At 37.6% G+C, this 15,575-nt stretch overlaps 1 protein-coding gene across 1 annotated transcript; it reads left to right on the forward strand.

Moving 5' to 3' along the window:
• The first annotated feature begins 7,601 nt into the window (after positions 1–7,601).
• LOC123866105 (translation initiation factor IF-2) lies at positions 7,602–12,278 on the forward strand. Its single transcript, XM_045907462.1, has 2 exons — positions 7,602–8,057; positions 9,200–12,278. Exon 2 carries the CDS (start codon positions 9,217–9,219, stop codon positions 10,702–10,704), a length of 1,488 nt encoding a protein of 495 aa, XP_045763418.1. The 5' UTR covers positions 7,602–8,057; positions 9,200–9,216; the 3' UTR covers positions 10,705–12,278.
• Positions 12,279–15,575: the final 3,297 nt, after the last annotated feature.

Raw genomic sequence — 15,575 nt, forward strand, 5'->3', positions numbered from 1 at the left:
TCCCAAATTGCCCTTGCCAGTAATCGAACCCGAGACGTCCCACTTGTACCCTAAGACCACAGCACTCAACACTGCGCCAGAGAAATCAGCATTTGAAAATCTTTTTTTTTTTCAGTACAGATATTTACCTATCTAGGCAAAGAAACCTAACCTACCTCTTTCAACTCTCACAAATTAAATACAAAGTCACTGAACATTCTTTACCCAAGTTTATGGATAGTATTAAAGGTCTGCCGGACACACAAAATATTCGATAGCCACATTTTCTACTTTCCAATGCATTTTAAATGCATCGTATCAGTGCAACGACCAGCGTGCGGCGATGGGACGATCTCGAGGCTAGCAGATCGAGTCCGTCCAAGGACGTCCACTTCAGTATCACCCAAAAATGTGATTACAACTCTATCACCTAAGAAATACGATCTATTTTCACTAAACGTGTGGTTTTAATCCGCCGACCCAGCCAGTAAGAAAATGATCCTGTATAAAAAAAGTAAAAAAGTCGACAGCTCGCGGTTGTTTTATTTTGTTGTAGCTCGAAAGTCGAAACCAACATGGCCGCGAGTGCAGAGGCAAATTATTTATTTAACTTTACTTATAATAAGATAGATTTTTATTGAGTTTTTGTACTTTTATGCCCTAATTTTCCTTTTATGTAGCTATTTACTTCATCTATGTATCTACTACCCATATTCAAAATTATCGTTTAAAGTATCCAAAAATTGTAAATAGGTAACTGACGCATTATTGGATTAAAAAAAATATTTTTTTGGTTAACATAAAATTAAAAAAATTGTCAAACCGTTTGTAACTCAATTTTATCGGGTTTCCATAAATGAAAATAAAACTTAAGTAAATACAACAGCAAAATTACAAATAAGTAATGCAGTTCCTGAAAAAAGTCACAAAAATACACATACTTTACCTATTCTACAATAGAATTCGAAAAAAAATATATACGCTTGACTTCTGGAATCGGAATAGGAAAAAAAGTCGTTACGCGCCTCCCTGTCTGCAAAGGCAGGTGCTTGCCGATATTTTGACAATAATAGTTAGCAGAACCGCCCATTCTAATTTCCTAGTATACTTTTTTCTATACCATCTTGACCCATTTCCAACTGCTGATATTATCTTTACTAAATTTGATATAGACCCTACGCGTAAATTGATAAACAACGTAAAAACCGTTTGATGCAAAAGAATATGCCGTTAAACGTTATCTTAGTGTAGTAATTTATTTGTGATTGGTGTTATTGCGTAATATTTTATAATTCGATTATTTTATTTAAAAGGCTTGCAACTAAAAAAAATATTTTGGTAAGTAGGTACCTTTTGCATTAGGTCCCTACTTCCTAACTTTTGCTGTAAGAACGCTAGACATAGGTAGGTATGTGTCTACCTAATTCAAATTAAAGTTTAAGTAAGAAGTACTATTTAGTTCTAAGAAGTTATAAAATATCTATCGAATTACTCCTTTATTTACCCTCTATTAATGAAGACAAATTAATAGATATTTTTTTATTAAATAATCCCTTAAAAAACCCGCCAAGTGCGAGTCGGACTCGCGCACCGCGGGTTCCGTACTCTCTATCTCTATAAGGATTCCATTTTTCCTTGTGAGGTACGGAACCCTAAAAATACTTATTTTTGGGTATGTATACTTAAGTACCTAAGTAAGAACGTCTACGGTTACCAATCTGCAATATCTAGTAGGTATTCTTCAATGCAAGAATTATACGATGTATAATTATAATTCCCTAATAATTTAAAAGCGCATTTGGGGTTAGCTGTAGACAATGGCAGGAAAGCGCTGTATATTGTTTCACCTCGGTCCCGGGGAGTTTCGCTACAATGAGCCGCATCCGGACTCGCCCGCGGTATAGTTATAGACACTAGACGTTGATTACGAACAGGCCGAATTATTTACATTTTGTCAACTGAACATGGAGACATAGATAACGACAAGTTAAATGTAACTTAAGTAAATCACAAATTGAACCTAATCACTTAAATAAATAATTACGGTTCCGTACCTAAAAAGGAACAGAACTCTTATAGGATCACTGCCGTTTGTCCGTCTGTCAGTCGGTCGTGTCTGTCAAGAAAACCTAAAGGGTACTTCCCGTTAGAATCATGGAATTAGGCATGCAATTAGGTTAGAAACATGAAGTAGATCTTGTAGCACAAGTAAAGGAAAAATTCCGAAAACCGTGAAAAATTAGAGGTTACATCACAATAAAAAAAATTCAAATGTGTTCAAGAACAAATCAAATTAGTGCTTTCAATTTTCAATGTAAGATAACTAAATCAAGTGGGAATCATATGAAAGTGCCTTACCTGTACATTCTAAAACAGATTTTTATTTATTTTTATGCATAATAGTTTTTGATTTATTGTGCAAAATGCCGGAAAAATACCCGCGTACGGAACCCTTGGTGCGCGTGTCTGACTCGCACTTGACCGGTTATTTTATTCACATAATGTAGTCTGTGTTCTAAATTTCGATGTAAGCCGATTATAATGTGTTAGATTTTTCACTAAATTATTCCGATATAAGTAATATATGCCAGGGCAACCGTACATTAAAGTTAAAGACGAATAGGTGTAGGTACGTAGCTAGGTAAACTGTACTTACTTAGAGAAATGTAGGAAGTATTGTCACATCGCTATCACTGAAAGAAAATCAAACAAGCAATTTTGAAATTTTTAAAAGTTAATTCTAATGCTACCATACAAATTATTATTATAATGATTATACAATTAATTAATTAGATATATCTCACAGAGTTTATAGCGATAATAGAGATAAGAGATGAGCAATAGCACAAACCTATTATTTAATTGTCTGTTAGTTAATATTATACTAGATGAGAGGGTAGGTATATCATCCCCGGGCTCAGATAATATAAAATAATAAATTGTACAGGGCGCGTGGCGGGATGCTGGTGACAAATGACGGAGCGCGTGAAATTACAATTATCTCTTTATGGACCCCACCCCTTTCATATAATTATCTATGCAAAGTTAGTACGTTACCGTTAATGAATTAAATATTATTTATGCTAAATTATTAACTACCACGAGTGTGTTTATTTAGGTAGGTACCTACGTGGCAAAAAGCAAATATTGAAAAGATTTTTTTGGCTCTATACTTTTTATGAAATTAGTTAAGTACGTAATTTCGGGGTTTTTGGCTAACAGTAAGTAGGTAAATGTAATTAATCACATTTAAATTAAGACTAGATAAGGCCCGCAAGATACATCCATGCGTACTCAGCATGGATGTAGGTTTTTGAAAAATCCCGAGAGAACTCTTTGATTTTTCGGCAATAACCTAGTTAGTCTATGTACGTTTCCAGGATGCAATCTTTTGTCGTATTAGACGATGTCCGTGGATTCGTGGATTTAGGTTTCTTAATACTCCCGTGGAAACTTTTGCTTTTCTGGGACAAGATGTAGCCTTTTTCCGCCGCGGTATGTAAATCTAGTTCTGAATCAAATGTCAAAATTGGTTAAATAAAAAAGCTAGCAGGCAAACACACACACACACACTTAGCAATTTAGGCATTCCAAAAGAATGGAAATCTTCATTTTTGTGTAATGCCTATTGCTATCGTTTCCTACAAGTAAGTATCTCAGTATTACATATATTCTCTCTCGACCGTAACGATGTTTGTAGTAATGTGCATTGTCGCGATCACTTAGATCCCTTATTTTCGGTTCATCAGCCGCGTCAATTTCGAGTCTCAACAAGCCACCATGCGGGGTCGCATTATTGCTTTTTTATTACTTTTTTCTTTAACCCCCGCTTCGCATACGTTTTTGCTGCGCGTGCGACGCCGTGGGATAGGTCGCGGACACATCAGTATTTTATGCTGGTATTAGCATATGTTTAGGATTCCGTACCTCAAAAGGAAAAACGGAACCCTTATATATCACTTCGTTGTCTGTCTGTCTTTCTGTCTGTCTGTCCGTCCGTCCGTCGTGTCTCTCAAGAAACCTATAGGGTACTTCCCGTTGACCTAGAATCATGAAATTTGGCAGGTAGGTAGGTCTTATAGCACAAGTACAGGAATAAATCTAAAAACCGCGAATTTATGATTACATCATAAAAAAAAAATTAAAACGTGTTTCAATTTTCAAAGTAAGATAACTATACCAAGTGGGGTATCATATGAAAGGGCTTTACCTGTACATTCTAAAACAGATTTTTTTTATGTATCTTTTTGATTTATCGTGCAAAATGTTGGAAAAATATCCGAGTGCGGAACCCTCAGTGCGTGAGTCTGACTCGCACTTGGTCGGTTTTTTTGTGCTTCGCATTGTTTACCAATTGTCTCCGAAAAGCAGCGGGTATTGCAAACTAATTCAGGCAGTTACCATTCTTAGTTTAACGTCCCAGTTACTTGGGACTCCGGTTTCTGCGAAATACCAATCACGTTCTGTGGTATCAAAGGTCAAACTGTTAGAAGTATTAACAAAGGCACATTTGCATTTCTGCATTTGTGTTTCCGGGGCAATAACCAAATTATCATCAAATTTCAACGGTCGCGCTCGCGTCATGTGGTTGACCGCTGTTTTTACTAACACAAGTAGGTAAGTACCTACCCATAGATATTGTTAAAATAATTTTAAATATTGCTTATTATACCTATTTTATATACCTTAAGTCCTTATAACATCCTAAATCTATCATAACATTCTTAAATTAGAAAGTGTCAGTCTGCTCGCTATCTTTTGCCTACAGAGATAATTTGCATCCCGGAGAAAGACACAGGTTTTTATCCCGGAAAATCAAAGAGTTCCCACGGGATGTTTCTTGCGGAATGCCACGCGGACGAAGTTGCGGGCATCATCTAGTAAACAATTTTTCTAAAGATTTTTGCATTTTATTTAACGATTTGTTTTTAAAACAATAGGCACATATAGAATTTTCCCATAAGGCCACCATTTTTGGCTGGTGAATTGTATTCAATGAAAACGTCATCGATATGCAAACGATTGCGTTGAGTGCACTTGATAAATCGCTCTTGAGAGCATGGCTGATATTTTGCTGCCATTGTTTATGCTTTCGGAATCAATCATTTCATGGGAAAATTATTTTGTATTTGCATTTAAAAACCCCATATTTTGTTCATTGAAAATTATTAGTAGGTACCCTACCTAATTAGATGATGCCCGCGACCTTTAGATTTTTTTTAATCCGGTCGCAAGGTAAGTACTTACTCTTTTATAGGGATAAAAAGTATCCTATGTCAGTCTCCAGGATGCAAGCGATTTCTGTACCAAATCCCGACAAAATTGGTTAAGCGTATTAACCACGGAAAAGTAAGACAGACAGACAAACACACTTTGAAAATATAAATCATCTATTTTATAGGACCCATATTATATACCTACGAAGGTAATAATTTCGCAGATTTAGGTATCTATGCAATGCAAGATAATTCATACTTACAACGCCACAAGACTTTGATAATAATAATCAATGTGTCCCTACTAGTATTTGAAATCAATCGCCATTTCCCCATTACTATTGATATTCGATACATCGACAATCCGCGTGTCCCGTATAATTATTAATAGATTAAGATTGACACGGCATACTATTAGTGTATTGTATTGGAGACAATTTGATGTCTTTTCCGTCATCAGTTTAATTGAAGCAATACTTTTGAATGATTCCAAAAAGTGTGCATTTTATTTATTTAAGGCTAGGTTCAGATAATCGTGATTTAGGGTGATTATATACCTGCTAACTATACAGACAGCTTGTTTGGCTCAATGGAAAATCAATAATGATCTTTATCTTGGCTGCCCAATGCCGACACGAGAAGCTGCCATTCATACCTGTACTGCACCGCTTGCTTTATAAATTATTACACTAACCAGCAATTAATAGGTAGGTAGGTACATCTGGGGCATCTTCTATCCAGCGATACCGGGCATCTAACAGGTGTTTTCCTATTAGAAGATCCACATCCCATCCATTCCCATACTCTTGAGATGTCTGTCTGTGATGTGTATAAATATGGAGATTTGAAATACTCAACTTAGGTATATCCCGGTACACCTATAACTTAGGCACATAGGCATATAGTTATTTTATAAATACCTGAGGCTGAATGGCCAGGCCTAACTGTTGAGCTATTCAGCGAAGTAGTAGTGCCAGCTTATTGGGCACATATTTTTTGTAAATACTTTTTAATTTTTAGTGATTTTTAATTTCAATCTAAGACTCTAAATACTAAAGTATAATATTATATATGTATTTTTCTTTTTTCTAAGTATTGTTAAATTTATGTAGGTATGAACTTACTTATTCCGAAATAAATGATAAAGTATATGAATACCTATGTTTTTTTTTTCAAATTAAATATAGTGAGCAAACGAACAGGCGAGTTACCTGATGTTTATAGTGATTACCACCACCAATGCCGGCTTTTTAGGAATGTTTTGTAGTTTTTATAGGTACTGAGCCCACAGGTTGAGCCTATGTATCGGAATTCGGACCTAAGAAAATTGTACTTCCATCGCTATTCTTTTGGTTGACTTACGATTTAATAAATAAATACGAATTCAATTTGTTAGGAATGTGTCTCCTTCTGGCGGATGCAGTCGTGTTTAACAAAAAATATTGCACACAGCTTGGTCTATTTTTGAGTGCATTTCGCGCTATTTTGGCGTTCCCTACGCAGGCAATATGTCAATGACCCCGTTTCGCGGCGTTTGTTCACGTACTTTTAGGAAGTTTTGGGGCGATTTACGTAGACTACGTCGTCGTGCGGTATTTCGAGTCGACTATTATAAGTACCTACCTATGTATATATACTAATAATGCAGATGGCAGTCATTACTTTTAGTTTATGTTTCGCATTTTGACTACGTTACTTAACTTTACTTATAGTTATATCTACCTACTTAGTAGGTACTTACTTATTATACAAAAATAAATTTCATTATTAGGTAAGTACTTAAGTAGTAAGTACCTAATAGATGCGATGGTACCTTATACCTACTAAATTGCGCTCCTTAATACTGCAGATTTGTATTTGTTAATACCTACCTATAATATGGATTTTGATTTCTGCTGATTGCGATTCAATAGACATCAATTCTCGAGGTAGAGAGAGGTTTGTGATTTTAGGGTTCTCGAGTTATAGATTACATAAATAAATTAGTTTTGTAAAAATGCACCTAAGTAAATAGGTACATAAATAAATTAGTTTTGTATAAATGTACCTAAGTAAATAGGTCTTAAGTACTTAGGTAGGTAGGTACTTAAGTAGCAATTTTCTAGGCAATTTATTTTTCTAGACAATTAGGCAACAGACTGCAACAAATAAATACCTACTTAGGACTAATCTTAAATATTAGGTAGGTACAGGCACCTAAAACAAACGTTTGACCAAAATTCTTAGGTGTGGAAATTTTATTACAATATTTAGGAAAGCGTCTACTGTTTATCTTATGTAAATTGTAGAGAGCATATTAATTGGAATTTAATGTAAATTAGCAAGTGAACTAAAAGAATCGGTTTCGATGGCACGACGCGAAGTTCAACGTTAGCATACAAAGGGCCGGGGCGAGGCTATAGCTTTTTATGAGCCGAATTCGGCTTTAATCTATAGAGGCGACACACAAGCGCAGCGCGGCGTACGATGCCCGTGCGCACTCACGCACACACCAGTGCCTCGCCCTCCTCACTAGGCTGCAATTCGTCGCCGCGCCGCGCCCCGCACGCCCGCCCGCACGCAATTGCATTGCACTCCGACGCGCGTCGCGCTGCCGCGGTGCGTGCGTAAAAAGCGCACGCAGGAGGTGCGGGGTACGGCGGAGAGGACCGCGACTCGCCTGCACCAACACTGAACAGTCACCGCCAGCCGCTCGGATGAGCACACCGCCCCCACAGGGCGCACCGCAGCTACCGCGAACAACCCCCGGTCGTGCTACGAACTACGTGCAGTGCTAATGCGAACTTTTGTTAACTTCTCCGGACATTTATGAAAATTTAACTCGCCGTTGCTGAAACTGGATCGCTAACTCAACAATTAAAGGTCAGTGCTGTTATTGATAGCAATTAGTTTTAATTTTTAACTACATAAAAAACCAAAACAAAAACATTTGCATTTTTCGTAGAGGTGCTACGAGCGACGTCTTCAAAGTTTCAAAGGTTTGTATAATTATTAGTTTAGTTTTAACATTTTGCTCTTTATTGTGTAGCGAACAAGAGCTTGGCTGCCCGAAAATTGGATTGGATTTGTAATTTTTTAAATTTACATGACACGAGGGAAACACGTAGCCGGTTCCACCGGTCCCCCAAGTTCGATTTACCTGCCGAATAAAAGGTAAAAGTCAATTTGGCAGTAAAGAAGGGCTATAACGCGATATATGTAAATGGGGAAGGGCGGTGCAGTCGGGCAACCGCGCTCCTCCGTGCCATACGTTCGCAGTTCGCACTGGAGGCACAGTGCGTTTCGCTCGCGACGTGCGGTGCGAATACTTTATTTTAGTGGTCTCTGTTTCTCCGAGTTGGGCTACTATGTACCCCGGTTCGACCTACGAAGGCGTATTGCCAGGTACGTGTAGATATTTAATTGCAACTTTTAATAAGGCTGTTTTTATGTAAATAAAGTTTCTAAGGCGTGTACCTATATTGAAAATTTAAGTATAGTTTTTAAGGAAAAGCATTTGACCATTGCAACTAATATTTTATCTTAGCACGTAAGGGTATTTTTAAAATTAACTTCAATGATAAAATTTAAACTTCCATGTTTTGAAATTGAATCAGCTATAACTAGCAGTTATTTACTTTACGATACTTAATTAATACTTTGATACTTAATAAAAAACTAACAACAAAACACTGGACTAGACTAGGAGTCAACAATAATAACTACACTTTCTTATGAATGACATAAAATCAACGACCTTAACACACTAGGCGGGCCATTCCGCACAAAAACTTGTGGGCTTCATCTCGCTTTTGCTTTTAATTTAATGGTTAATGTGATACCTACTGAATTTGTAAGTTTCATAGAACTCAATTTTTTCTTCAGAATAACCATCTAATAAGTAGTAATACACAAGGGTATGAAATGAAAAACTTTCGAATCAATTACGTAAAAACCAAATCCAAAACAGATCCAATAAGATTTCAATAAGAAAATAGTACTAAGCATTTTTTTTTAAATTACAGAATCCCAACTCAGAAAAATGGGGAGCAGCGAAGGTCAACAAACTTTTTGTTTGAAATGGAACCACCATAAAACCAATTTGGTAGAAATATTAGAAGCTTTGATCAAAGTTGAAACCTACGTCGACTGTACATTGGTTGTTGACGACCAAGTTACATTCAAAGCACACAGAGTAGTGCTCGCAGCCAACTCTCCATACTTTCAGTCGATACTAGCCGATGTGCCTATGGACCATTGCAGCATTCTTTTTCCAGGCGTTAAGGATTTTGAAATGCGCGCTCTACTCGAGTACATGTATACAGGAGAAGTGAATGTTACTCAAGCTCATATACCACGCATCATGAAAGTGGCGGAGCAACTCGAAGTTAAGGGTTTGTTCGACATGACGGAGTTAAGACGGCGGCCAGGAAGCAGTGAACGGACTCCAGCGGTATCTCCGCCGCGAGTAGTGCCCGCTGCACCATCTAGTGTGTCCCCACCCGTACCAATCAGTCGCTGGCCACCCCCTCCCGCCGCACCCGTACTCTCCGCCGCGTATGATTCTGCTGACATGAACCCTTTGAAACGAAAAAAGTTATCAAGTATGTTAGCCACACGGGACACTCCGATTTTAAGAAACGTACTGGCTCAAGCGCCTCCTGTAGATTCATCTCAGCCCATGTCTCTCGTATGTCATCCTCTCAGTCAGCATGAGTCGACTCGGTTACATTCCAACGGGTCGGCACATGAAACTGAACGACCTATCAGCCCACAGCGCCCTTTCGATTACCGACCCCGTCGGTTGTCATCGAGGGCTTCTTCTCCGCATTATAATCGTTCTGACCGTTCAGAGGATGCACATTCACCCTACACGGAACGATCTTTCGAAGAGGACAACCAACGTACTTTCCATCCCTCCCCACCCCCGACCAATTTCCAGCAAGATGTTAGAGCGGGCCTAGCACCTTATGTTCCACCGCAGCAGAAACCTGAATGGAAGAGATACAAACAGTACACGAGGTCGGATATTATGTCAGCTATCGAATGCGTTCGAAACGGAATGAGCGCTCTACAAGCCTCGCGCAAATACGGCGTTCCCTCACGTACGTTGTACGATAAGGTGAAAAAACTTGGCATTACGACGAGTCGTCCTATGAGTCGCGGAGTGAAGCGAGAATCGAATGGCGCTGCATTCCCTTACGGCTTAAGTGGAACGGGAGGCAACGATGACGGAACATCTTCCACTCCTCTTATCGACCCGTCTTTTCTGCAACAAGCCTTAGAAGGAGCTACGAGGGACGGTGGCCGGGAGGCTTTGCACGCTATGGCTCTAGCCGCTGCTGCTCACGCTGCGCTAACTCCTCGAACGCCGCCGCGATCAGCGCCTCAGTCTCCTCGATCACCACCTCCCGATGATGACCACGTGGAAGATCTATCGATAGCCCGGCGACGCGATCCAGACCCACCTTCTGGTGTTATTGTGCCACCTCGTAACTTTGCTCTCGATTGCAAAAGCGAAAGAGATTGAACTGTGAAATAAGAAAATATTTGAAGTGAAAATATAGAGAGCATTCGAAAAGACTGATTTAGGCGTACAAAGTTAGAAGTAAGGCACTTAATGATAGGCTACTGGTAGGACGCGCAGCGCGCATGCCTTGCTGACCGGGGACCGGCCGGGCGATTGCAATGGGCCCCGCGGCCACATTAACTTCTACCTTTCTTCTTCTCTATTTATTTCCTAACGCTATTTATACTTGATAACGAAATAAAATTTCCGTTAGACGGTATGTCGGTGTCTTTTGTGATTTATGTTTGTTTTTTTTTCTTCTGTAGTTTCTTTATGTTTTATAACTTTTACGTATCTGTTAATGGACTAGTGTGTAGGTTAGCTTTAATTCGCATGTAAAATTGTGTAAGTTGGTATCTTAGTAGAGTCGATGGTCAGGAAGGCTATGGAAGCCTTAACACGTGACCTCGAGTAGGTCCACCTGGACGAGTTTTGTGCAATTTGTTGTCCGCGACTGTGATGTTTATAGACTGAAACGCCGCCATTACCTCACGCTCGCTACAGTTGAACTCTAGTCCGCTGAAAAGCACGACCTCATGATTTTCATAAATTCGTAGTAAGACAGCACCTACTATGAATGAATTGAAAGGGATCGTGCATAGCATTACGCTCATTATCACCTAATAAATATAGCGACGTATTTATATTCTATGTAACTATATTATGGAGTTGATAATATATTTTGTCATTGTTTGCGATTTGCCATAAGTTCTTGTTCATTGTTGATAACTAAGTACTTTTATTCACTTTTTCCTCCAAACATTGATTGATTTGCACAAGCACGGTCGTTTTTATTAGATTTAAGGATTCAAACACGTAGTAACTATGTATGCTCAATCATCTTAAAACTATGTGACCATGTTTGTTAAACTAAAACTTTTTTCACGATTTTTGTAATACGTAATAATGTTAAGTTTATTTAAACTATCAAATAAATAACTATTAGGTAAATTAAATCTATGAACTAAAACCTTGTCTAACGAAAAACATCCTTATAATATTTATTTGACCTACCTACCTGTTAAATCTGTTGAACCTTTTTCAATATGTTAACTTGTAAGAAATGATACTATTTTCTAATAATTTTATAACATTGTTTAAGTTAATTATTAATAATAAAACTTATTATTTTGTAATTCTTTGAAGACTGATTTATTACTTTAGTCTAGTTTTGAAATGCCATAGATACTTTATAGTATTTGCATATGTGTTTAATTAAGTTGATCGCGAGTTTGTGTAGCAACTGCACTACTGAAGTGTCACGGTGTGCCTTGTTTGTTGAAATCGAGAGTTTTGCGGACATTCCAGTAGTTACACTTTGTGTTCTTAAGTACCTAATATTTATGAGCACTACACATAGGTTTATTAAAAATTTAATCAAGATATTATTGCGTGGTTTTTAAAACAGATATGTTTGTGTCGGGAACACAATTAATAAATATTAATTATTATTATTAGTCTTTAAGTCTTAAGAAATACCTCATAATTTGTTTAGTTAGTCAAGATGTTATGTGATTATATCATAAATACCTACTTTTGTGCCTATTATTGTATAAATACTAATGATGTTATGCACCTTGTAATCATTATGATACAATCTAGAAATGATTGGCGTAGCTAGAATCTACAACCAGATAAAGTTCAAAAACTAAAACCCGACCCTTATAGGTAGATTCTTTTTTTAATTTCAAAATCAATTTATCGATTATTCTTATTTAAATACTAGCTGATGCCCGCGACTTCGTTCGCGTGGATGTAGTTTTTTAAAAATCCCGTGGGAACTCTTTGATTTTCCGGGATAAAAAGTAGCCTATGTGCTAATCCAGAGTATAATCTATCTCCATTCTAAATTTCAGCCCAATCTGTCCAGTAGTTTTAGCGTGAAGGAGTAACAAACATACACACACACACACACACACACATACAAACTTTCGCCTTTATAATATTAGTGTGATAGTGTGATAAGTTTGAGTTTAAAAAAAATCATTTCATATTTTTATTTTTCGTATCCGCAATATGTATTTTTGATATAATAAATCATCATGTACCTAGCCTTTGAATCGTGGAATGGCAAAACAAAGCTAACAACATCTTACTCATTCGGTAAAATCGAATTAGTAGCTTGTCACCTCTGGGTATATCGATAAGTACATAGACGCACTTTTTTACGGACGCCGCCATATCCGCCATATTAAATTTGCCATGACACCATATACCTACCCTATAAAACGCTGAACGCTAAGATGAATCTAACGACACCTTTTTCCCCCGTGAGGAAAATCCGTCATGGAATACCACCGGCCACGGGGGAGCACAGTTGTTATATCGGACTCCTAATAAAAGAAACCTCACGAAGTTTCATATCAAAATTGAATGAGTAGTTAGCAATTATAAGGGAACCGACAATCATGTCACTTACCTACATACTTACTGACCGCCAAACACTAGGTATGCCTACCTTCCTGTGGTCGCATGTAAATAAATCCGTATTTTGATCCTTAAACTAAACAATCTGATATAGATTTAACTAGCTTATGACCACGACTTCGTCTGCGTGGACTACAAATTTCAATTCCCTTTTTTACCTCCTTAGGGGTTGAATTTTCAAAAATCCTTTCTTAGCGGATGTTTACGTCACAGTGTAGCTCAGCATACGAAATTCCATCCCGACCCGTCCAGTAGTTTGGGCTGTGCGTTGATAGATCTGTCAGTCAGTCGGCTTTTCATTTTATAAGTATATTTAGATAAAAAATAGGATGGAAACATACAACAACTTATACATTAATTCTGTGGCACCACTTGCCTGAACTTCCCCTCTAGCTACGCCAAAGTTTCTGGAGGGCTAGCACGGAAGTACTGTGGTACATTGCAATTTGTGATTGGCTGAAATTTATGATCTTCTCGTTGCAATCATGAATTTTAGCCAAAAGTCATGTCAACCAAATCATCACCTTGCAGCTGTCATACTTTGGTGCTAGACTCTGATCATCATGAATTAGTAGTGAATACTGAATACCTATGAGTGGTAATAATTAGCTACGTAGGTATGTATCTATTATAGGAGTAGGTATAATATAATCGAGTTTTGTTTATCTCGTACCTAAATACAATAGTAAGAACTATAATTATTTACAGATAATATAATGTTATAAATATAAATTAAACGTTTAATATCGAAACTGTGATAAGTAATTTTATTAGTTACCAGCATCGATGTATATGGATGGGCCCTTCGAAGATAAAAACCGCGCTCAAAAAGTCAAGAGAATTTGCAAAAGTCTCTTGACTTTGTCAATGACGATGACGTAAGATTCAAGCGTATTTTTGCGGACGGAATTGTATGGGAAAGGCTAATCCATATACATCGATGGTTACCAGCTATCTACTACGCTATCCCGCACCAGGTTAGCACGGGGGCTGTGCGGGTGTGCGGAGCGTCTCCACCCGGATTGCCATCTCGACCTGTCGCATATTATAGGTACACTTAATTATTCACGTTTCTCTCTCACCAGCTCTCACTCATTTCTCACGTTATTTTCTTACTTGCTAGATGAACTGATTTTTACGGGTAGGTGCAGATAGATACCTAATACTTGTAGATTGCATCCCTGGGAAGGCTAAACAATACACTTGTATTTAGATACCTATCCTACTTTTGATTTTTTGAAAATCAAAGAGTTCCCGCAGGATTTTTAAAAAAACCTAAATCCACATAGACGAAGTTGCGGGTGCCATTTACTTGGTACAGAGATAGCTTGCATCGGGAAAATTGAAGAGTTCCTACGGGATTTTCAATAAAACTAAATTTAGTAATACCTACTTACCTACTCAAATAATGGTAAAATATCCTAGGGCAGAAAGAAAGAGCCTATTTTCATTCTAACGAATGCTTGGTCGTTAAGTATAGAGAGGTTACGCACTCATCCGATCGGAGTCAGTGAAAATACGAATATAAAAAATTTGGACCGAACTCGGATATTGCTTACGCACTAATCCGATCTCTGATCCAAATCCAAGCTATTCAGTGGACATCTTTGACATATAATATGTACCTAAATACGTTACGAGTACGTTATATGTTCGATTTGATCCGAGGTTTAAATCCGAGATATTCTAACGCAAAGTACGGAGAGAATTCAGATGACGGAAGTCGGAGCTAGTGGGTAAGCTACCATACAAATAGTTCTATGACTACCTCCACAGATCCAGGGAAAGAAAAGCCGGAACGTATTTTCATGGACTCGGATCAGATGCAGTGGGTAGGTAGTCGCTTAGACTGCCGATTATTACCTAGGCAACTCGCAAATTAGCTAAACTTGTAAGTACCTAAAATTAATAAGTTATTTGACAAAGAAATCTATATTTTACGTTCCATTACATATAGTGCAAGAAAACGCTTTTCCTGGCAATATGGCGTTTCATATGCCATTGTGAGGTCACTTGTAAAATTTTTACTAAAAAATTGTTTACTATAGCAGCTGCAGTTGAGACTACGATAATTTTATCTTTCGAACTTTAACGGACTCCACTGACTCTACTTTATTAGGTACAAGATTACCAATAGAAATCAGAATAAGAAATCAGTAATTAACTGGTATGAAAGATGGAAGTTGGTACCTCTTGTAATCTTGTACCTAAAATTGTTTAAAGTCGTACTATGTTGCTCTGGAGTAGGTAATTTAGTGGTAGGTTAGTGATAACTTTTTTGTAGGAAAAATGTTTATAATTTAACGGCTATTTAACTTAGTGTAGCTTAACGCCATCTAGTGGTGAGATCGAAGAGTATTAATTAAGTAATTTTCTAACAGATGGCGCTTAAGAAAATCCCATGT

The sequence above is a fragment of the Maniola jurtina genome, chromosome 6, assembly GCF_905333055.1.
Source record: "Maniola jurtina chromosome 6, ilManJurt1.1, whole genome shotgun sequence".
Classification (NCBI taxonomy): Eukaryota; Metazoa; Arthropoda; class Insecta; order Lepidoptera; family Nymphalidae; genus Maniola; species Maniola jurtina.

What these genes read in the sequence shown, in the direction of transcription:
- LOC123866105 (XM_045907462.1), top strand. Translation starts at nt 9,217, where the DNA reads ATGGGGAGCAGCGAAGGTCAACAAACTTTTTGTTTGAAATGGAACCAC.